This window comes from Echiichthys vipera (genome assembly GCF_963691815.1).
Source record: "Echiichthys vipera genome assembly, chromosome: 8".
Classification (NCBI taxonomy): Eukaryota; Metazoa; Chordata; class Actinopteri; order Perciformes; family Trachinidae; genus Echiichthys; species Echiichthys vipera.
In genome coordinates, this window is record NC_139833.1 from 25,171,027 (window position 1) to 25,194,266 (window position 23,240).

At 35.2% G+C, this 23,240-nt stretch overlaps 1 protein-coding gene across 1 annotated transcript; it reads right to left on the minus strand.

Moving 5' to 3' along the window:
- Nucleotides 1–18,572: 18,572 nt before the first annotated feature.
- Nucleotides 18,573–21,877, minus strand: ncoa7a (nuclear receptor coactivator 7a; the record flags this gene model as incomplete). The annotated part of the gene is made up of 7 exons (XM_083918528.1): nucleotides 18,573–18,711; nucleotides 18,940–19,013; nucleotides 19,183–19,278; nucleotides 19,390–19,542; nucleotides 19,644–19,796; nucleotides 20,626–20,824; nucleotides 21,852–21,877. The coding sequence occupies 7 exons, from the start codon at nucleotides 21,875–21,877 to the stop codon at nucleotides 18,573–18,575; spliced, it is 840 nt and encodes a 279-aa protein (XP_083774654.1).
- Between the last annotated feature and the right edge of the window lie 1,363 nt (nucleotides 21,878–23,240).

A 23,240-nucleotide genomic window follows, 5' to 3' on the forward strand; every position in this document is an offset into this window, starting at 1 on the left:
TCCGTTAAAGTATTATATTTGGTAAGCCATTTTACCTGATTCTCTAACGCTCTATCGCCCCTTCTGGTATAACTGGAGTCAGCTTATCAATGTGTTTCATTAAAACATCAGCTACCCTCAGTATTTTCTACAGCTAAGTGCCGAGAATGTGCCTGTAACTTGGTCATATTGTAATGAGGGTTGACTGTGTTATAAAACTGTGGCCAAAAATTACCCTCTTTTGAACCTAACCTGACTCAACAGAGACTTTTGGACTTAAAAAGCAAATATACAGTTGTCATTCCTGTGACTATAGTCATTACTGTGTAAGATTATTTCAGCTTAAAAAAGGGTCGGTAAAGGCAGAGTAGCCTACCATAAAACCAACGTTTCACTTGCTTTTTATTTTAATTTTCTACGTAATGTAATGTTTTTGGCATTTCTGTGAACTTCTGTAGGACTAACTCTCAGACCCCAACCCCTCCGCCCCCTCTACAGGGCCCCCACACATTTGCGTAATTCACTGTGGTTTTGCCTGTTAACGCCCTAGAGTTTTGTTACTTAACCTTAACCTATTTTGTTCTTGCTGGAAATGAAAAGCAACTGTTTTAATAATTGGTAATTGGAGCTGAGAAGAAGTGTGTGTGTGTGTGTGTGTGTGTGTGTGTGTGTGTGTGTGTGTGTGTGTGTGTGTGTGTGTGTGTGTGACTAGTGTGTGTATTTGTTTGTGTGAGAGTGTAAAGTGGGTTTTTAGTTCCTACCTGAGTCACTTTATAAGTGCACTAAACTTCCCCTTGTTGGCCAAGTACTTTCACTAGTTTTGTATTTCACAGAGCAAATCACACTGAACTGAATTTGGCATCAACATAAATTGGATTACTTATTCTATACCTGTACATGCATCTAAACTAAAGATATCTGCATGTAAACTAAAGATATCTGCATGGGTTTGGCTAAAATATATGATGCTCAGACTTTTAGTCGACTAAAACTAGACTAAAATGCTCAGACTTTAGTCGACTAAAACTAGACTAAAATGCTCAGACTTTTAGTCGACTAAAACTAGACTAAAATGCTCAGACTTTTAGTCGACTAAAACTAAACTAAAATGCTCAGACTTTAGTCGACTAACACTAGACTAAAATGCTCAGACTTTAGTCGACTAAAACTAGACTAAAATGCTCAGACTTTTAGTCGACTAAAACTAGACTAAAATGCTCAGACTTTTAGTCGACTAAAACTAAACTAAAATGCTCAGACTTTAGTCGACTAAAACTAGACTAAAATGCTCAGACTTTAGTCGACTAAAACTAGACTAAAATGCTCAGACTTTTAGTCGACCAAAACTAGACTAAAATGCTCAGACTTTAGTCGACTAAAACTAGACTAAAATGCTCAGACTTTAGTCGACTAAAACTAGACTAAAATGCTCAGACTTTTAGTCGACTAAAACTAACTAAAATGCTCAGACTTTAGTCGACTAAAACTAGACTAAAATGCTCAGACTTTAGTCGACTAAAACTAGACTAAAATGCTCAGACTTTAGTCGACTAAAACTAAACTAAAATGCTCAGACTTTAGTCGACTAAAACTAGACTAAAATGCTCAGACTTTTAGTCGACTAAAACTAGACTAAAATGCTCAGAATTCTAGTCGACTAAAACTAGACTAAAATGCTCAGACTTTTAGTCGACTAAAACTAGACTAAAATGCTCAGACTTTTAGTCGACTAAAACTAGACTAAAATGCTCAGACTTTTAGTCGACTAAAACTAGACTAAAATGCTCAGACTTTTAGTCGACTAAAACTAGACTAAAATGCTCAGACTTTAGTCGACTAAAACTAGACTAAAATGCTCAGACTTTAGTCGACTAAAACTAGACTAAAATGCTCAGACTTTTAGTCGACTAAAACTAGACTAAAATGCTCAGACTTTAGTCGACTAAAACTAGACTAAAATGCTCAGACTTTAGTTGACTAAAACTAGACTAAAATGCTCAGACTTTAGTCGACTAAAACTAGACTAAAATGCTCAGACTTTAGTCGACTAAAACTAGACTAAAATGCTCAGACGTTTAGTCGACTAAAACTAGACTAAAATGCTCAGACTTTAGTCGACTAAAACTAGACTAAAATGCTCAGACTTTGGTCGACTAAAACTAGACTAAAATGCTCAGACTTTAGTCGACTAAAACTAGACTAAAATGCTCAGACTTTAGTCGACTAAAACTAGACTAAAATGCTCAGACTTTTAGTCGACTAAAACTAGACTAAAATGCTCAGACTTTTAGTCGACCAAAACTAGACTAAAATGCTCAGACTTTAGTCGACTAAAACTAGACTAAAATGCTCAGACTTTAGTCGACTAAAACTAGACTAAAATGCTCAGACTTTTAGTTGACTAAAACTAACTAAAATGCTCAGACTTTAGTCGACTAAAACTAGACTAAAATGCTCAGACTTTAGTCGACTAAAACTAGACTAAAATGCTCAGACTTTAGTCGACTAAAACTAAACTAAAATGCTCAGACTTTAGTCGACTAAAACTAGACTAAAATGCTCAGACTTTTAGTCGACTAAAACTAGACTAAAATGCTCAGAATTCTAGTCGACTAAAACTAGACTAAAATGCTCAGACTTTTAGTCGACTAAAACTAGACTAAAATGCTCAGACTTTTAGTCGACTAAAACTAGACTAAAATGCTCAGACTTTAGTCGACTAAAACTAGACTAAAATGCTCAGACTTTAGTCGACTAAAACTAGACTAAAATGCTCAGACTTTTAGTCGACTAAAACTAGACTAAAATGCTCAGACTTTAGTCGACTAAAACTAGACTAAAATGCTCAGACTTTGGTCGACTAAAACTAGACTAAAATGCTCAGACTTTAGTCGACTAAAACTAGACTAAAATGCTCAGACTTTAGTCGACTAAAACTAGACTAAAATGCTCAGACGTTTAGTTAACTAAAACTAGACTAAAATGCTCAGACTTTAGTCGACTAAAACTAGACTAAAATGCTCAGACTTTTAGTCGACTAAAACTAGACTAAAATGCTCAGACTTTAGTCGACTAAAACTAAACTAAAATGCTCAGTCTTTTAGTCGACTAAAACTAGACTAAAATGCTCAGAATTTAGACGACTAAAACTAGACTAAAATGCTCAAACTTTAGTCGACTAAAACTAGACTAAATCGCTCAGACTTTTAGTCGACCAAAACTAGACTAAAATGCTCAGACTTTTAGTCGACTAAAACTAGACTAAAATGCTCAGACTTTTAGTCGACCAAAACTAGACTAAAATGCTCAGACTTTTAGTCGACTAAAACTAGACTAAAATGCTCAGACTTTTAGTCGACTAAAACTAGACTAAAATGCTCAGACTTTTAGTCGACCAAAACTAGACTAAAATGCTCAGACTTTAGTTGACTAAAACTAGATTAAAATGCTCAGACTTTAGTCGACCAAAACTAGACTAAAATGCTCAGACTTTAGTCGACTAAAACTAGACTAAAATGCTCAGACTTTTAGTCGACCAAAACTAGACTAAAATGCTCAGACTTTTAGTCGACCAAAACTAGACTAAAATGCTCAGACTTTAGTCGACTAAAACTAGACTAAAATGCTCAGACTTTTAGTCGACTAAAACTAGACTATAATGCTCAGACTTTTAGTTGACTAAAACTAGACTAAAATGCTCAGACTTTAGTCGACTAAAACTAGACTAAAATGCTCGGACTTTTAGTCGACCAAAACTAGACTAAAATGCTCAGACTTTTAGTCGACCAAAACTAGACTAAAATGCTCAGATTTTTACTCGACTAAAACTAGACTAAAATGCTCAGACTTTTAGTTAACTAAAACTAGACTAAAATGCTCAGACTTTTAGTCGACTAAAACTAGACTAAAATGCTCAGACTTTGGTCGACTAAAACTAGACTAAAATGCTCAGACTTTAGTCGACAAAAACTAGACTAAAATGCTCAGACTTTTAGTCAACTAAAACTAGACTAAAATGCTCAGACTTTAGTCGACTAAAACTAGACTAAAATGCTCAGACTTTTAGTCGACTAAAACTAAACTAAAATGCTCAGACTTTAGTCGACTAAAACTAGACTAAAATGCTCAGACTTTTAGTCGACTAAAACTAGACTAAAATGCTCAGACTTTAGTCGACTAAACCTAGACTAAAATGCTCAGACTTTTAGTCGACTAAAACTAGACTAAAATGCTCAGACTTTTAGTCGACTAAAACTAGACTAAAATGCTCAGACTTTTAGTCGACTAAAACTAGACTAAAATGCTCAGACTTTAGTCGACTAAAACTAGACTAAAATGCTCAGACTTTAGTCGACTAAAACTAGACTAAAATGCTCAGACTTTTAGTCGACTAAAACTAGACTAAAATGCTCAGACTTTAGTCGACTAAAACTAGACTAAAATGCTCAGACTTTAGTCGACTAAAACTAAACTAAAATGCTCAGTCTTTTAGTCGACTAAAACTAGACTAAAATGCTCAGAATTTAGTCGACTAAAACTAGACTAAAATGCTCAGACTTTAGTCGACTAAAACTAGACTAAAATGCTCAGACTTTTAGTCGACCAAAACTAGACTAAAATGCTCAGACTTTTAGTCGACTAAAACTAGACTAAAATGCTCAGACTTTTAGTCGACCAAAACTAGACTAAAATGCTCAGACTTTAGTTGACTAAAACTAGATTAAAATGCTCAGACTTTAGTCGACCAAAACTAGACTAAAATGCTCAGACTTTAGTCGACTAAAACTAGACTAAAATGCTCAGACTTTTAGTCGACCAAAACTAGACTAAAATGCTCAGACTTTTAGTCGACCAAAACTAGACTAAAATGCTCAGACTTTAGTCGACTAAAACTAGACTAAAATGCTCAGACTTTTAGTCGACTAAAACTAGACTATAATGCTCAGACTTTTAGTTGACTAAAACTAGACTAAAATGCTCAGACTTTAGTCGACTAAAACTAGACTAAAATGCTCAGACTTTTAGTCGACCAAAACTAGACTAAAATGCTCAGACTTTTAGTCAACTAAAACTAGACTAAAATGCTCAGACTTTTAGTCGACTAAAACTAGACTAAAATGCTCAGACTTTTAGTCGACCAAAACTAGACTAAAATGCTCAGACTTTAGTTGACTAAAACTAGATTAAAATGCTCAGACTTTAGTCGACCAAAACTAGACTAAAATGCTCAGACTTTAGTCGACTAAAACTAGACTAAAATGCTCAGACTTTTAGTCGACCAAAACTAGACTAAAATGCTCAGACTTTTAGTCGACCAAAACTAGACTAAAATGCTCAGACTTTAGTTGACTAAAACTAGACTAAAATGCTCAGACTTTAGTCGACTAAAACTAGACTAAAATGCTCAGACTTTTAGTCGACCAAAACTAGACTAAAATGCTCAGACTTTTAGTCGACTAAAACTAGACTAAAATGCTGAGACTTTTAGTCAACTAAAACTAGACTAAAATACTCAGACTTTTAGTCGACCAAAACTAGACTAAAATGCTCAGACTTTTAGTTGACTAAAACTAGATTAAAATGCTCAGACTTTAGTCGACCAAAACTAGACTAAAATGCTCAGACTTTAGTCGACTAAAACTAGATTAAAATGCTCAGACTTTAGTCGACCAAAACTAGACTAAAATGCTCAGACTTTAGTCGACTAAAACTAGACTAAAATGCTCAGACTTTTAGTCGACCAAAACTAGACTAAAATGCTCAGACTTTTAGTCGACCAAAACTAGACTAAAATGCTCAGACTTTAGTCGACTAAAACTAGACTAAAATGCTCAGACTTTTAGTCGACTAAAACTAGACTATAATGCTCAGACTTTTAGTTGACTAAAACTAGACTAAAATGCTCAGACTTTAGTCGACTAAAACTAGACTAAAATGCTCAGACTTTTAGTCGACCAAAACTAGACTAAAATGCTCAGACTTTTAGTCAACTAAAACTAGACTAAAATGCTCAGACTTTTAGTCGACTAAAACTAGACTAAAATGCTCAGACTTTTAGTCGACCAAAACTAGACTAAAATGCTCAGACTTTAGTTGACTAAAACTAGATTAAAATGCTCAGACTTTAGTCGACCAAAACTAGACTAAAATGCTCAGACTTTAGTCGACTAAAACTAGACTAAAATGCTCAGACTTTTAGTCGACCAAAACTAGACTAAAATGCTCAGACTTTTAGTCGACCAAAACTAGACTAAAATGCTCAGACTTTAGTTGACTAAAACTAGACTAAAATGCTCAGACTTTAGTCGACTAAAACTAGACTAAAATGCTCAGACTTTTAGTCGACCAAAACTAGACTAAAATGCTCAGACTTTTAGTCGACTAAAACTAGACTAAAATGCTCAGACTTTTAGTCAACTAAAACTAGACTAAAATACTCAGACTTTTAGTCGACCAAAACTAGACTAAAATGCTCAGACTTTTAGTTGACTAAAACTAGATTAAAATGCTCAGACTTTAGTCGACCAAAACTAGACTAAAATGCTCAGACTTTAGTCGACTAAAACTAGACTAAAATGCTCAGACTTTTAGTCGACCAAAACTAGACTAAAATGCTCAGACTTTTAGTCGACCAAAACTAGACTAAAATGCTCAGACTTTTAGTTGACTAAAACTAGACTAAAATGCTCAGACTTTAGTCGACTAAAACTAGACTAAAATGCTCAGACTTTTAGTCGACCAAAACTAGACTAAAATGCTCAGACTTTTAGTCGACTAAAACTAGACTAAAATGCTCAGACTTTTAGTCAACTAAAACTAGACTAAAATACTCAGACTTTTAGTCAACTAAAACTAGACTAAAATGCTCAGACTTTTAGTTGACTAAAACTAGACTAAAATGCTCAGACTTTTAGTCGACTAAAACTAGACTCAAATGCTCAGACTTTAGTCGACTAAAACTAGACTAAAATGCTCAGACTTTAGTCGACTAAAACTAGACTAAAATGCTCAGACTTTTAGTCGACTAAAACTAAACTAAAATGCTCAGACTTTAGTCGACTAAAACTAGACTAAAATGCTCAGACTTTTAGTCGACCAAAACTAGACTAAAATGCTCAGACTTTAGTCGACTAAAACTAGACTAAAATGCTCAGACTTTTAGTCGACTAAAACTAGACTAAAATGCTCAGACTTTTAGTCGACTAAAACTAGACTAAAATGCTCAGACTTTTAGTCGACCAAAACTAGACTAAAATGCTCAGACTTTTAGTCGACTAAAACTAGACTAAAATGCTCAGACTTTTAGTCGACTAAAACTAGACTAAAATGCTCAGACTTTTAGTCAACTAAAACTAGACTAAAATGCTCAGACTTTTAGTCGACCAAAACTAGACTAAAATGCTCAGACTTTTAGTCGACCAAAACTAGACTAAAATGCTCAGACTTTTAGTCGACCAAAACTAGACTAAAATGCTCAGACTTTTAGTCGACCAAAACTAGACTAAAATGCTCAGATTTTTACTCGACTAAAACTAGACTAAAATGCTCAGACTTTTAGTCGACCAAAACTAGACTAAAATGCTCAGACTTTTAGTCGACTAAAACTAGACTAAAATGCTCAGACTTTTAGTCGACCAAAACTAGACTAAAATGCTCAGACTTTAGTCGACTAAAACTAGACTAAAATGCTCAGACTTTTAGTTGACTAAAACTAGACTAAAATGCTCAGACTTTTAGTCGACCAAAACTAGACTAAAATGCTCAGACTTTTAGTCGACCAAAACTAGACTAAAATGCTCAGACTTTTAGTCGACTAAAACTAGACTAAAATGCTCAGACTTTAGTCGACTAAAACTAGACTAAAATGCTCAGACTTTAGTCGACTAAAACTAAACTAAAATGCTCAGTCTTTTAGTCGACTAAAACTAGACTAAAATGCTCAGAATTTAGTCGACTAAAACTAGACTAAAATGCTCAGACTTTAGTCGACTAAAACTAGACTAAAATGCTCAGACTTTTAGTCGACCAAAACTAGACTAAAATGCTCAGACTTTTAGTCGACTAAAACTAGACTAAAATGCTCAGACTTTTAGTCGACCAAAACTAGACTAAAATGCTCAGACTTTAGTTGACTAAAACTAGATTAAAATGCTCAGACTTTAGTCGACCAAAACTAGACTAAAATGCTCAGACTTTAGTCGACTAAAACTAGACTAAAATGCTCAGACTTTTAGTCGACCAAAACTAGACTAAAATGCTCAGACTTTTAGTCGACTAAAACTAGACTAAAATGCTCAGACTTTAGTCGACCAAAACTAGACTAAAATGCTCAGACTTTAGTCGACTAAAACTAGACTAAAATGCTCAGACTTTTAGTCGACCAAAACTAGACTAAAATGCTCAGACTTTTAGTCGACTAAAACTAGACTAAAATGCTCAGACTTTTAGTCGACTAAAACTAGACTAAAATGCTCAGACTTTTAGTCGACCAAAACTAGACTAAAATGCTCAGACTTTAGTTGACTAAAACTAGATTAAAATGCTCAGACTTTAGTCGACCAAAACTAGACTAAAATGCTCAGACTTTAGTCGACTAAAACTAGACTAAAATGCTCAGACTTTTAGTCGACCAAAACTAGACTAAAATGCTCAGACTTTTAGTCGACCAAAACTAGACTAAAATGCTCAGACTTTAGTCGACTAAAACTAGACTAAAATGCTCAGACTTTTAGTCGACTAAAACTAGACTATAATGCTCAGACTTTTAGTTGACTAAAACTAGACTAAAATGCTCAGACTTTAGTCGACTAAAACTAGACTAAAATGCTCAGACTTTTAGTCGACCAAAACTAGACTAAAATGCTCAGACTTTTAGTCGACTAAAACTAGACTAAAATGCTCAGACTTTTAGTCAACTAAAACTAGACTAAAATACTCAGACTTTTAGTCGACCAAAACTAGACTAAAATGCTCAGACTTTTAGTTGACTAAAACTAGATTAAAATGCTCAGACTTTAGTCGACCAAAACTAGACTAAAATGCTCAGACTTTAGTCGACTAAAACTAGACTAAAATGCTCAGACTTTTAGTCGACCAAAACTAGACTAAAATGCTCAGACTTTTAGTCGACCAAAACTAGACTAAAATGCTCAGACTTTTAGTTGACTAAAACTAGACTAAAATGCTCAGACTTTAGTCGACTAAAACTAGACTAAAATGCTCAGACTTTTAGTCGACCAAAACTAGACTAAAATGCTCAGACTTTTAGTCGACTAAAACTAGACTAAAATGCTCAGACTTTTAGTCAACTAAAACTAGACTAAAATACTCAGACTTTTAGTCAACTAAAACTAGACTAAAATGCTCAGACTTTTAGTCGACTAAAACTAGACTAAAATGCTCAGACTTTTAGTCGACTAAAACTAGACTAAAATGCTCAGACTTTAGTCGACTAAAACTAGACTAAAATGCTCAGACTTTAGTCGACTAAAACTAGACTAAAATGCTCAGACTTTAGTCGACTAAAACTAGACTAAAATGCTCAGACTTTTAGTCGACTAAAACTAGACTAAAATGCTCAGACTTTTAGTCGACCAAAACTAGACTAAAATGCTCAGACTTTTAGTCGACTAAAACTAGACTAAAATGCTCAGACTTTTAGTCGACTAAAACTAGACTAAAATGCTCAGACTTTTAGTCAACTAAAACTAGACTAAAATGCTCAGACTTTTAGTCGACCAAAACTAGACTAAAATGCTCAGACTTTTAGTCGACCAAAACTAGACTAAAATGCTCAGACTTTTAGTCGACCAAAACTAGACTAAAATGCTCAGACTTTTAGTCGACCAAAACTAGACTAAAATGCTCAGATTTTTACTCGACTAAAACTAGACTAAAATGCTCAGACTTTTAGTCGACCAAAACTAGACTAAAATGCTCAGACTTTTAGTCGACTAAAACTAGACTAAAATGCTCAGACTTTTAGTCGACCAAAACTAGACTAAAATGCTCAGACTTTAGTCGACTAAAACTAGACTAAAATGCTCAGACTTTTAGTCGACCAAAACTAGACTAAAATGCTCAGACTTTTAGTCGACCAAAACTAGACTAAAATGCTCAGACTTTAGTCGACTAAAACTAGACTAAAATGCTCAGACTTTAGTCGACTAAAACTAGACTAAAATGCTCAGACTTTTAGTCGACCAAAACTAGACTAAAATGCTCAGACTTTTAGTCGACCAAAACTAGACTAAAATGCTCAGACTTTTAGTTGACTAAAACTAGACTAAAATGCTCAGACTTTAGTCGACTAAAACTAGACTAAAATGCTCAGACTTTTAGTCGACCAAAACTAGACTAAAATGCTCAGACTTTTAGTCGACTAAAACTAGACTAAAATGCTCAGACTTTTAGTCAACTAAAACTAGACTAAAATACTCAGACTTTTAGTCAACTAAAACTAGACTAAAATGCTCAGACTTTTAGTTGACTAAAACTAGACTAAAATGCTCAGACTTTTAGTCGACTAAAACTAGACTAAAATGCTCAGACTTTAGTCGACTAAAACTAGACTAAAATGCTCAGACTTTAGTCGACTAAAACTAGACTAAAATGCTCAGACTTTTAGTCGACTAAAACTAAACTAAAATGCTCAGACTTTAGTCGACTAAAACTAGACTAAAATGCTCAGACTTTTAGTCGACCAAAACTAGACTAAAATGCTCAGACTTTAGTCGACTAAAACTAGACTAAAATGCTCAGACTTTTAGTCGACTAAAACTAGACTAAAATGCTCAGACTTTTAGTCGACTAAAACTAGACTAAAATGCTCAGACTTTTAGTCGACCAAAACTAGACTAAAATGCTCAGACTTTTAGTCGACTAAAACTAGACTAAAATGCTCAGACTTTTAGTCGACTAAAACTAGACTAAAATGCTCAGACTTTTAGTCAACTAAAACTAGACTAAATTGCTCAGACTTTTAGTCGACCAAAACTAGACTAAAATGCTCAGACTTTTAGTAGACCAAAACTAGACTAAAATGCTCAGACTTTTAGTCGACCAAAACTAGACTAAAATGCTCAGACTTTTAGTCGACCAAAACTAGACTAAAATGCTCAGATTTTTACTCGACTAAAACTAGACTAAAATGCTCAGACTTTTAGTCGACCAAAACTAGACTAAAATGCTCAGACTTTTAGTCGACTAAAACTAGACTAAAATGCTCAGACTTTTAGTCGACCAAAACTAGACTAAAATGCTCAGACTTTAGTCGACTAAAACTAGACTAAAATGCTCAGACTTTTAGTCGACCAAAACTAGACTAAAATGCTCAGACTTTTAGTCGACCAAAACTAGACTAAAATGCTCAGACTTTAGTTGACTAAAACTAGACTAAAATGCTCAGACTTTTACTCGACTAAAACTAGACTAAAATGCTCAGACTTTTAGTCGACTAAAACTAGACTATAATGCTCAGACTTTTAGTTGACTAAAACTAGACTAAAATGCTCAGACTTTAGTCGACTAAAACTAGACTAAAATGCTCAGACTTTTAGTCGACCAAAACTAGACTAAAATGCTCAGACTTTTAGTCGACTAAAACTAGACTAAAATGCTCAGACTTTTAGTCAACTAAAACTAGACTAAAATACTCAGACTTTTAGTCAACTAAAACTAGACTAAAATGCTCAGACTTTTAGTTGACTAAAACTAGACTAAAATGCTCAGACTTTTAGTCGACTAAAACTAGACTAAAATGCTCAGACTTTAGTCGACTAAAACTAGACTAAAATGCTCAGACTTTAGTCGACTAAAACTAGACTAAAATGCTCAGACTTTTAGTCGACTAAAACTAAACTAAAATGCTCAGACTTTAGTCAACTAAAACTAGACTAAAATGCTCAGACTTTTAGTCGACCAAAACTAGACTAAAATGCTCAGACTTTAGTCGACTAAAACTAGACTAAAATGCTCAGACTTTTAGTCGACCAAAACTAGACTAAAATGCTCAGACTTTTAGTCGACTAAAACTAGACTAAAATGCTCAGACTTTTAGTCGACCAAAACTAGACTAAAATGCTCAGACTTTTAGTCGACTAAAACTAGACTAAAATGCTCAGACTTTTAGTCGACCAAAACTAGACTATAATGCTCAGACTTTTAGTCGACCAAAACTAGACTAAAATGCTCAGACTTTTAGTCGACCAAAACTAGACTAAAATGCTCAGACTTTAGTCGACTAAAACTAACTAAAATGCTCAGATTTTTACTCGACTAAAACTAGACTAAAATGCTCAGACTTTTAGTCAACTAAAACTAGACTAAAATGCTCAGACTTTTAGTCGACTAAAACTAAACTAAAATGCTCAGACTTTAGTCGACTAAAACTAGACTAAAATGCTCAGACTTTAGTCGACTAAAACTAGACTAAAATGCTCAGACTTTTAGTCCACTAAAACTAGACTAAAATGCTCAGACTTTTAGTCGACCAAAACTAGACTAAAATGCTCAGACTTTTAGTCGACTAAAACTAGACTAAAATGCTCAGACTTTTAGTGGACCAAAACTAGACTAAAATGCTCAGACTTTAGTCGACTAAAACTAGATTGAAATGCTCAGACTTTAGACGACCAAAACTAGACTAAAAAGCTCAGACTTTAGTCGACAAAAACTAGACTAAAATGCTCAGACTTTTAGTCAACTAAAACTAGACTAAAATGCTCAGACTTTAGTCGACTAAAACTAGACTAAAATGCTCAGAATTTAGTCGACTAAAACTAGACTAAAATGCTCGGACTTTAGTCGACTAAAACTAGACTAAAATGCTCAGATTTTTACTCGACTAAAACTAGACTAAAATGCTCAGACTTTTAATCAACTAAAACTAGACTAAAATGCTCAGACTTTTAGTCGACTAAAACTAGACTAAAATGCTCAGACTTTTAGTCGACTAAAACTAAACTAAAATGCTCAGACTTTAGTCGACTAAAACTAGACTAAAATGCTCAGACTTTTAGTCGACCAAAACTAGACTAAAATGCTCAGACTTTAGTCGACTAAAACTAGACTAAAATGCTCAGACTTTTAGTCGACCAAAACTAGACTAAAATGCTCAGACTTTAGTCGACTAAAACTAGATTAAAATGCTCAGACTTTAGTCGACCAAAACTAGACTAAAAAGCTCAGACTTTAGTCGACTAAAACTAGACTAAAATGCTCAGACTTTTAGTCGACCAAAACTAGACTAAAATGCTCAGACTTTTAGTCGACCAAAACTAGACTAAAATGCTCAGACTTTAGCTGACTAAAACTAGACTAAAATGCTCAGACTTTTACTCGACTAAAACTAGACTAAAATGCTCAGACTTTTAGTCGACTAAAACTAGACTATAATGCTCAGACTTTTAGTTGACTAAAACTAGACTAAAATGCTCAGACTTTAGTCGACTAAAACTAGACTAAAATGCTCAGACTTTTAGTCGACCAAAACTAGACTAAAATGCTCAGACTTTTAGTCGACTAAAACTAGACTAAAATGCTCAGACTTTTAGTCAACTAAAACTAGACTAAAATACTCAGACTTTTAGTCAACTAAAACTAGACTAAAATGCTCAGACTTTTAGTTGACTAAAACTAGACTAAAATGCTCAGACTTTTAGTCGACTAAAACTAGAGTAAAATGCTCAGACTTTAGTCGACTAAAACTAGACTAAAATGCTCAGACTTTAGTCGACTAAAACTAGACTAAAATGCTCAGACTTTTAGTCGACTAAAACTAAAGTAAAATGCTCAGACTTTAATCGACCAAAACTAGACTAAAATGCTCAGACTTTTAGTCGACTAAAACTAGACTAAAATGCTCAGACTTTTAGTCAACTAAAACTAGACTAAAATACTCAGACTTTTAGTCAACTAAAACTAGACTAAAATGCTCAGACTTTTAGTTGACTAAAACTAGACTAAAATGCTCAGACTTTAGTCGACTAAAACTAGACTAAAATGCTCAGACTTTAGTCGACTAAAACTAGACTAAAATGCTCAGACTTTTAGTCGACTAAAACTAGACTAAAATGCTCAGACTTTTAGTCGACTAAAACTAGACTAAAATGCTCAGACTTTTAGTCAACTAAAACTAGACTAAAATACTCAGACTTTTAGTCAACTAAAACTAGACTAAAATGCTCAGACTTTTAGTCGACTAAAACTAGACTAAAATGCTCAGACTTTAGTCGACTAAAACTAGACTAAAATGCTCAGACTTTAGTCGACTAAAACTAGACTAAAATGCTCAGACTTTTAGTCGACTAAAACTAAACTAAAATGCTCAGACTTTAGTCGACTAAAACTAGACTAAAATGCTCAGACTTTTAGTCGACCAAAACTAGACTAAAATGCTCAGACTTTAGTCGACTAAAACTAGACTAAAATGCTCAGACTTTTAGTCGACCAAAACTAGACTAAAATGCTCAGACTTTTAGTCGACCAAAACTAGACTAAAATGCTCAGACTTTTAGTCGACCAAAACTAGACTAAAATGCTCAGATTTTTACTCGACTAAAACTAGACTAAAATGCTCAGACTTTTAGTCAACTAAAACTAGACTAAAATGCTCAGACTTTTAGTTAACTAAAACTAGACTAAAATGCTCAGACTTTTAGTCGACTAAAACTAGACTAAAATGCTCAGACTTTGGTCCACTAAAACTAGACTAAAATGCTCAGACTTTAGTCGACAAAAACTAGACTAAAATGCTCAGACTTTTAGTCAACTAAAACTAGACTAAAATGCTCAGACTTTAGTCGACTAAAACTAGACTAAAATGCTCAGACTTTTAGTCGACTAAAACTAAACTAAAATGCTCAGACTTTAGTCGACTAAAACTAGACTAAAATGCTCAGACTTTTAGTCGACTAAAACTAGACTAAAATGCTCAGACTTTAGTCGACTAAACCTAGACTAAAATGCTCAGACTTTTAGTCGACTAAAACTAGACTAAAATGCTCTGACTTTAGTCGACTAAAACTAGACTAAAATGCTCAGACTTTAGTCGACTAAAACTAGACTAAAATGCTCAGACTTTTAGTCGACTAAAACTAGACTAAAATGCTCAGACTTTAGTCGACTAAAACTAGACTAAAATGCTCAGACTTTTAGTCGACTAAAACTGGACAAAAATGCTCAGACTTTTATTCGACTAAAACTAGACTAAAATGCTCAGACTTTTAGTCGACCAAAACTAGACTAAAATGCTAGGACTTTTAGTCGACTAAAACTAGACTAAAATGCTAGGACTTTTAGTCGACTAAAACTAGACTAAAATGCTCAGACTTTTATTCGACTAAAACTAGACTAAAATGCTCAGACTTTTAGTCGACTAAAACTAGACTAAAATGCTCAGACTTTTAGTCGACTAAAACTAGACTAAAATGCTCAGACTTTTACTCGACTAAAACTAGACTAAAATGCTCAGACTTTAGTCGACTAAAACTAGACTAAAATGCTTAGACTTTTAGTCGACTAAAACTAGACTAAAATGCTCAGACTTTTAGTCGACTAAAACTAGACTAAAATGCTCAGAATTTAGTCAACTAAAACTAGACTAAAATGCTCAGACTTTTAGTCGACTAAAACTGGACTAAAATGCTCAGACTTTTAGTTGACTAAAACTAGACTAAAATGCTCAGACTTTTAATCGACTAAAACTAGACTAAAAATGCTCAGACTTTTAGTCGACTAAAACTAGACTAAAATGCTCAGACTTTTAGTCGACTAAAACTAGACTAAAATGCTCAGACTTTAGTCGACTAAAACTAGACTAAAATGCTCAGACTTTTAGTCGACTAAAACTAGACTAAAATGCTCAGACTTTTAGTCGACTAAAACTAGACTAAAATGCTCAGACTTTTAGTCGACCAAAACTAGACTAAAATGCTCAGACTTTTAGTTGACTAAAACTAGACTAAAATGCTCAGACTTTTAGTCGACTAAAACTAGACTAAAAATGCTCAGACTTTTAGTCGACTAAAACTAGACTAAAATGCTCAGACTTTAGTCGACTAAAACTAGACTATAATGCTCAGACTTTTAGTTGACTAAAACTAAACTAAAATGCTCAGACCTTTAGTCGACTAAAACTAGACTAAAATGCTCAGACTTTAGTCGACTAAAACTAGACTAAAATGCTCAGACTTTTAGTCGACTAAAACTAGACTAAAATACTCAGACTTTTAGTCGACTAAAACTAGACTAAAATGCTCAGACTTTTAGTCGACTAAAACTAGACTAAAATGCTCAGACTTTTACTCGACTAAAACTAGACTAAAATGCTCAGACTTTTAGTCGACTAAAACTAGACTAAAAGTAAAAAAGGGGCGCCATATACAACATTATTTCTCAGACGGACAGATCATGAGAAAATTTAGTTTGAGACCTTTTTCTGTCAAACTCACAAAATCTGGAAACTTATCTGGAAACACAGCTAAGTTAGCGTTGACTAACACTCACAATTTTTTTGTAAATATATTATGTTAACAAAAGAAAATATAAATAAATGATGCTCATATAAGTTTCCATCCATTCACATGCTATTCACTACACTTTCAGACAAGGCTGCACCCATTTCATGCTTACTATTTGCCGGCAAATTATAGTAATCTGAAGAAATTCCAACTTTTTTAGTTTCCCCTTTATTTGCAGTGTTGCAGTGTCAAATTGGTGAAGATGTTTGCGCGTGTTTTCTTAATTTGCTGTGCATCTCAGGGCCAGTATAATGGGACCCCTTGGCTCATAACCCATCTATATCTTAATCTAGACAGCCTGTCCAGAGTGTACTCCTCTCCTCTACTGCCTCTCACTCAGCACGTGCTGTTATGGATAAAAGAGAGTGACATGCAATACAGAGCAACACCTAATCTTTTCTTCTGATTTGCTTTGTCCCTAAAGGGGCAATACAAGTATGCAAGTTTGCATGTACTTCTACTTTTGCTCTATTGTTTTATCTTTTTGTGTGAATATGTAATAGGAAAATCTGTTTTGTGGATGTTCTATTTATCCTAGTATATGCATGTGTGTTTGTTCTGTCTGTCCATCATATTGTAGCACGTGCTACATGTATTACAGTCTAGTCTACTCCTATTGTGTAATTTGTAGCATGAAAAAACATCTGCTTCAGTGGAAAAGGTGATATTTTAAGGGTTTATTCATAAGAAAATAAGAATGTTATGAAAATGCTGTATTTCACCAGGAAAGACAGAGTTTTAATGTGGTTCCTCTGGTAGTGCCAGCACCACCTGGCAGGCTGAAGTGAAACAAACACATAAACAGGTACAAGAACTTTTGCTTTACTTCTCTGTGTAGATTTTTTTTTCTTTAAAACACATTTCTTTGATATTGTCTATTTGTGAAAATAGGCAGGCAAAAGCAGAAGTGACAGTTAACAGTTGAGGTCTCTTCCTCCACAAACCACACATATCACAGATAATACGTTGTTTTTAGTGTCACTCACTAACCATACTTTGATTTTCAACCTGAGTGGTCAGGTCTTCATCTATAGCAGTAGTTTTCAAATGGAGATCATTAAATCAGATTTCATGTTAAAAATAACAATTCCAGATAGCAAAAAGGAATTATTACCCTTGAGTTTTATACAGCCCTTTATGAAAATAAATATGTTTCATAAACCATGAAAGCACATAGAACATATGAACACTTAGGTTAAAACACACACACACACACATACACACACACACGCATGCTGTAAACACACAACGATCTGGATATATCAATTCAATGATCAACGATCCAATGTCAGAGTCATACATATTGTCATCTTTAAGATGTGTCTTTACAAATTCCAAATTTATATTTATTCATTTTATTAAAAGGAATATTTTCATTTAAATGTCTAGAATAGTTCAGTAATAAAATAGTCAAATCACATTTTAGTTGCTTTTGTTAGTTGATATAAATGTAACTGATTGTGTTCAGTGTGCATGATATGGTTTCATATCAATCTCAGGCCCCTGTGCAGAATCAAATCCAAATCGCATCAGGATATCAGCAATTATGTTATTGTTGTCCAAAGAATCGATATAATATCGTATCATGATGAAAAACTTGTGGTTTACACCCTTAGAAGATATGAAATGTTTTTCCTTAAGTCCTGAATGTGCACACACTTTGTATTCAACAGTGTTACTGTGAACTTTGTATTATAATGCTCCCCACGACAAAGGGAGGGCATTGAGGGTTTAAAGCTTCAGATGCAAGTTACTGGCTGGTCTTAGCACGGGGCCATTGATGAAAAGCCAGTAGTTTAGAGTAGCAGGACCCTGAATCGCAGGATTTCATTTTGCCACTTTAACAGGCACAGATCAAACCAGCCAAGAGAAAGTCCAGCCTCAGAACCACCCGCATAGGCTTCTTCTTCTGTTGTGGGCTAATCTGAGCCAGGTGCACGGCGACAGCAGCTGCTCTATCAGGTTTTATACAGTAGTGGCTAAAACCACGCCTGCTCCTTGATGCCATGTAACTCCATACTGGATAGATGTTTCTACTTTGTTTTTTAGCTCGTCTTTTCAGATGTTCTCCCCTCAGTTCTGCACAGTCCAGACTTCGAGGTCTTGTACAATGAAGTCTTCCTTTGTGGACAAAGATGCATTGTGGAAGGTGGGACAGGAGAAACTTGCACCATGGTACAGATCAGCATCCAGCCACAGGCCAAATCCACCCCTACAGACAAAAAATAGCACATTAATGTCAAATATTTTGAAAGTTGTTTATGTTTTATGCTCTTAGATACCATCTTCCGTAATCTCAGTTATCTCACAGGTAGCCGTTAAGATTACTATTTTATGGTCTTGCTTTTTATTGCTTTATGACAATTGCCCACTTAATGGCTGCCTTTATAGGTGAGTTTGTGGATCTTTTATAGGGTAAATCAATAACCACAAAACTTACCCTCCTCCACCAATCTGCAGAGATTCCACATTGCCGCTCACAAAGTAGGAGTTCTCACCGCTCCACCTGTACGCCTGCCAAATAAAAGACATAAGACACTTGTACTCAAACCTTGTGCTTACTGTATATTGTGTTTGGTTCTGATGCTAAAAAAATATTCTTAAATGGTTATTAATTAGAAACACACATTCTCAGACTTGATAGGACATTTTGTAACCACACTATGGAAAACTCCACTCTTACCTTGAAGTCAGGGTTGAAGCTGAACAGGAAGGTTTCTCCTGTGCCGTAACAGTATTTACTGACTTTGAATGGATCAGAAGAAAAAGCCCCAAACACCTGAAAAGACCAAGACATTGGGTCATTAAAGGAGTACCCACGTATACACTATTAATCAGGGTATTACTTTGACTACATGAACAGAATTTAAGTTAAAATAAAGGTATGAACCTTTTTGTGCATGTCTTTGATGACCAGCAGTACAGGGCTGTCCAGGCCAGCCATATTCCTGTACATAGTCTTCAGGCTGCTCCCATGTGTGGATATGCTGTAAACCAGTTGCCATGGATAGCCCTGGGTCCTTGCTGGCATGTGAGCAGCAAGCTGTTGGAAAGGGAGATTTTAATCAAAAGATGTCATACTGAAATTAATAAAAACCATTATCAAAAAAGCATGATTTAGATTTGTTGCTGGATATAACTTACTCTCTCCAGGTGGTAGTCCCCCAGCAGCTCGCTGTGGTCACTCAGGAGAGGAAGAGCATCTTCAACTTCCTCCTGATACTCAGGTTCTTCTGCCTCAGAGTAGCCCGAGCTGCACCGACTCAGGCGCCGCTTAGAGTCCTTTACCGTGATAATCTGAAGGACAATTAGATTACACAAAATGAAAATGTCCTCTACATTACATACAGTAATGTGTGGTTAAGTGACTCATTTACAGATGGTACGCGTAAAATCTAAAGAGTAAAGATGCTAAGTTTAACAAGTTTAACAAAGCTTCATCACCAGCCAATTCCCAACTGGATTGGGTGATGGATGGATGAGGGCAAAACATGTTCTACCCCCAGGGCAAATTTTATTTCAGCCCATAAATGCAACACATCTCAACAACTCCTGTTAAATGCAGCATAGTAATCCTACCTCAACATACGGCTCCACACAGTCATTGGCAAAATAAAGCACCTTGAAATTGTTTGGCAGCAACTTCATATTTCCTGATTTCTCTGTCAACTTCTGTGCTCTGCAGTACCACATGTCTGTTAACCAAGCCGGGCAGCATCCACCACTTTTGTTTCCTCTGAGCTACTTTCATTTCCTGCGTCTGAAATGCTATTGGTTTGAAACTTAAGTGGGGATGCTTCTCATTGGTTAGCTCATATACAGAACAGTTTCTTTTCTCTGTAACCGGAACAGGAATTGCCGCACTGGGATAATGGGAGGGGAGCAGAGATAGGATGCCCATATATAGAGACTGGGATTTCCCACAACCTCTGGGAGAACTGCCAAGCACTTTGGTGCCTCATTTACAGTAAGTTGGGGATACTTGATGATTTTTATAAACTAATGTCTTAACAAATATTAAACAGTAGTGTTTACTGTCTTGCCCTGATGTTATCCTGAAGTTAAAGAGCTACAGAGGACTTTTGTTTCATCTTTAATCATGTGTGTGTCCTCCTATAAGCCTTACCTCCCAGTTTTTAGCAGTGGGGTTGACACTGGGGTTACTGAGCAGCTTGTTGATTGCAGCCACTTTGTCCTTCTCCACTACCAGATAGCGCTTCTGATGTTTCTCTTTGATGACGTAACGTTGCTTGCTTTGCTTCTTGTTGTCCTTAGTGTAGATTTCTGGTGACCACTGTACAAAGAAGGTGTAGAGATGGTCGACCCTGTACAAGCAAAAGGAGAAAGTCAGCAATAGTTAAGCATTATAAAATTGTATATTTTTTTCTAAACACATAATTCATGTGGCTATGGTTAAAATTAAATGAATTTTTTTATATAAAATATTTTTTTATATACAAATTAAAGGGCTTATATCACCAAACACCACTATGAGATTATAATGACATAATGTTGACAGGAAATAATAATGAAGCAGAATCACTGTGTGTTACTTGACTTCAGTACAGTAAATTAATCTCTGACTTTACTGTGCAGGTAATGTTGCAGCAGCTTTTAAGGATTGATGACGGTTGGCCTAACCTTTATTTCCCGTGAGAAAGAAAACAAATTGAAAGTAGAAAAAATGTCACTTATACTACTCTATTATCTTTGAGTCATGCCTGGGCATGAATAGCAGGAAATTGAAGCATGCTTTCGATATTTTAAGCATTAATCATGCTCGGCTGAGGATATCTGAGGACACATTTATATAAGGAAGCCCTTTTTTGGAGCTATTTGTGTTAGATTCTGCCACATCTTATAGTTTTTTCAAAAGAGCCAATTCACTGCTTAAATCCTGGTAGACAATTTACCATTGACAAAATCAGTATACAGCAATGTATAATATGGTCACAAACACAAACACACACACACACACACACACACACACACACACACACACACACACACACACACACACACAGTCCAACTCATCAGAGTGTCAACCGTCACTGCAACCTCTTTCTATCATGGAATGATTAAAATAATGTCCCTTTGCTTCCATTGCACATATGTGGTAATAAATCCAACACCAAGAACACTTATCACCTAATGCATTATTCTATATTATATAAGAATAAGACTGGATTTGAAATCTTCTTGTGTCTAAATTGTCTTCACAATTCTAAGCTGACATTGTCTTGTTTAAATTGGTTGAAATAAGCAAACCTGATTGAACTCCAGATAACACCACCATATTCAGGACCCAGCATAACAATGTTCACAGCTCTCTTGATGGTTCGGTTCACTTACTCTCCAACGCTGTAGGCAACTCCCATGGCTGATTGAAGATGATGGTAAATTGTAAGGAGAGAGTATGGTTTGGAGGCTCAGTGCTGAAGCAGCGTGACCACACTCAGTCTTTGCCATCGGCTGCATTTTATACCAGTGGATCAATGGCTGAGATAAGCCCCTTTGATCATTAACCCTCCCTTTCTCCCTTAACAGCTTTACATGCCCTGCACGTATTCACATGAGGATTTCACAATGGTATCTGAAAGCCAAAGCTAGTGACATATTAACATGACCTGCTGAGGGTCCCTGTCCTTAAATTTAGCCAGAGTTCAGACAGTTAATGTGTCAAGGTAGTGGCTCAGTGACTGAATAAGCTGACTTGACAGAAAGTTAAAGAGCTGTCTGTCTCAGTCTTCCTGGATGTCTGCCCTATCTTCCAATCTCATTAGAGGTGAAAAGTAAACTTATTACATTTCCATAAATACATTCTGAAGAACTGTGCTTGTGTTTACTTGAGTATTTGCAACGCCATCCCATTAAAATGCTGCTAACATGTAAATGCATCAGTAAAACGATATATATGCATGTATAATAATATTACAGTGATGCCTTTCTTAAAAAGTTAATAGTTTACGTTTGTGTTTGTTCATATTTGGACAGTGGTCCTATTGTTTAATCTAACAATCAACAAGAGAGCAAATACAATTTGCATTCTTTCCAATGTCAAACCATTTCTTTAAATAAGAATTGAATTGCAAGATATTATTGTCATTAAGTATTTTACACTGTGGTATTGGTACTTAGTTACTTAAAGGAATGTATATGTCTTCCACCACTGCATTCACACATTCATTTATCTCTCCTCTGCTCTTAGGTTTCCTTTATGGTAGAAAAGGGAAGTGATTAACGGTTTGGCCATACTAAAAGTCAGTTGGCATTGGAAGGAAATGCAGAAAGGAATGGTTTGGGTCTGTATCAAACACATATTCAGGGCATGCTGTTTTGAGATTGTGCAACATCAGGAATTTTTGATGATAAATAGTTTGCCGGGGGTGTGTATGACACAAGTGGTTGAAGTCAGATGTAATCTATCTCCCTGCAGCTATCATTTCAGGCTTTTATGTTAACAGGCCCGCCCACTCTATCAGGACTATTTGCAGGCTCAAGCCTTCAAATCAAGATTTAATCAAATAATCAAGGCACCAAACCTTGATTGCAGTGTTGACTATTCATAAATGATCAATACAGGCCATTCAGGCTTGATTGATTCATGTTGGCTATTAACGCTTTACACAAATGCCCAATCAGAATGGCAGAGTTGTCTGTTTCTTCTATCTGTAGTCATTAGGATTAAATGAGTAAACACAAAGTCAATGGGCCAGATCATCTGAACATGCTGATCTGTTG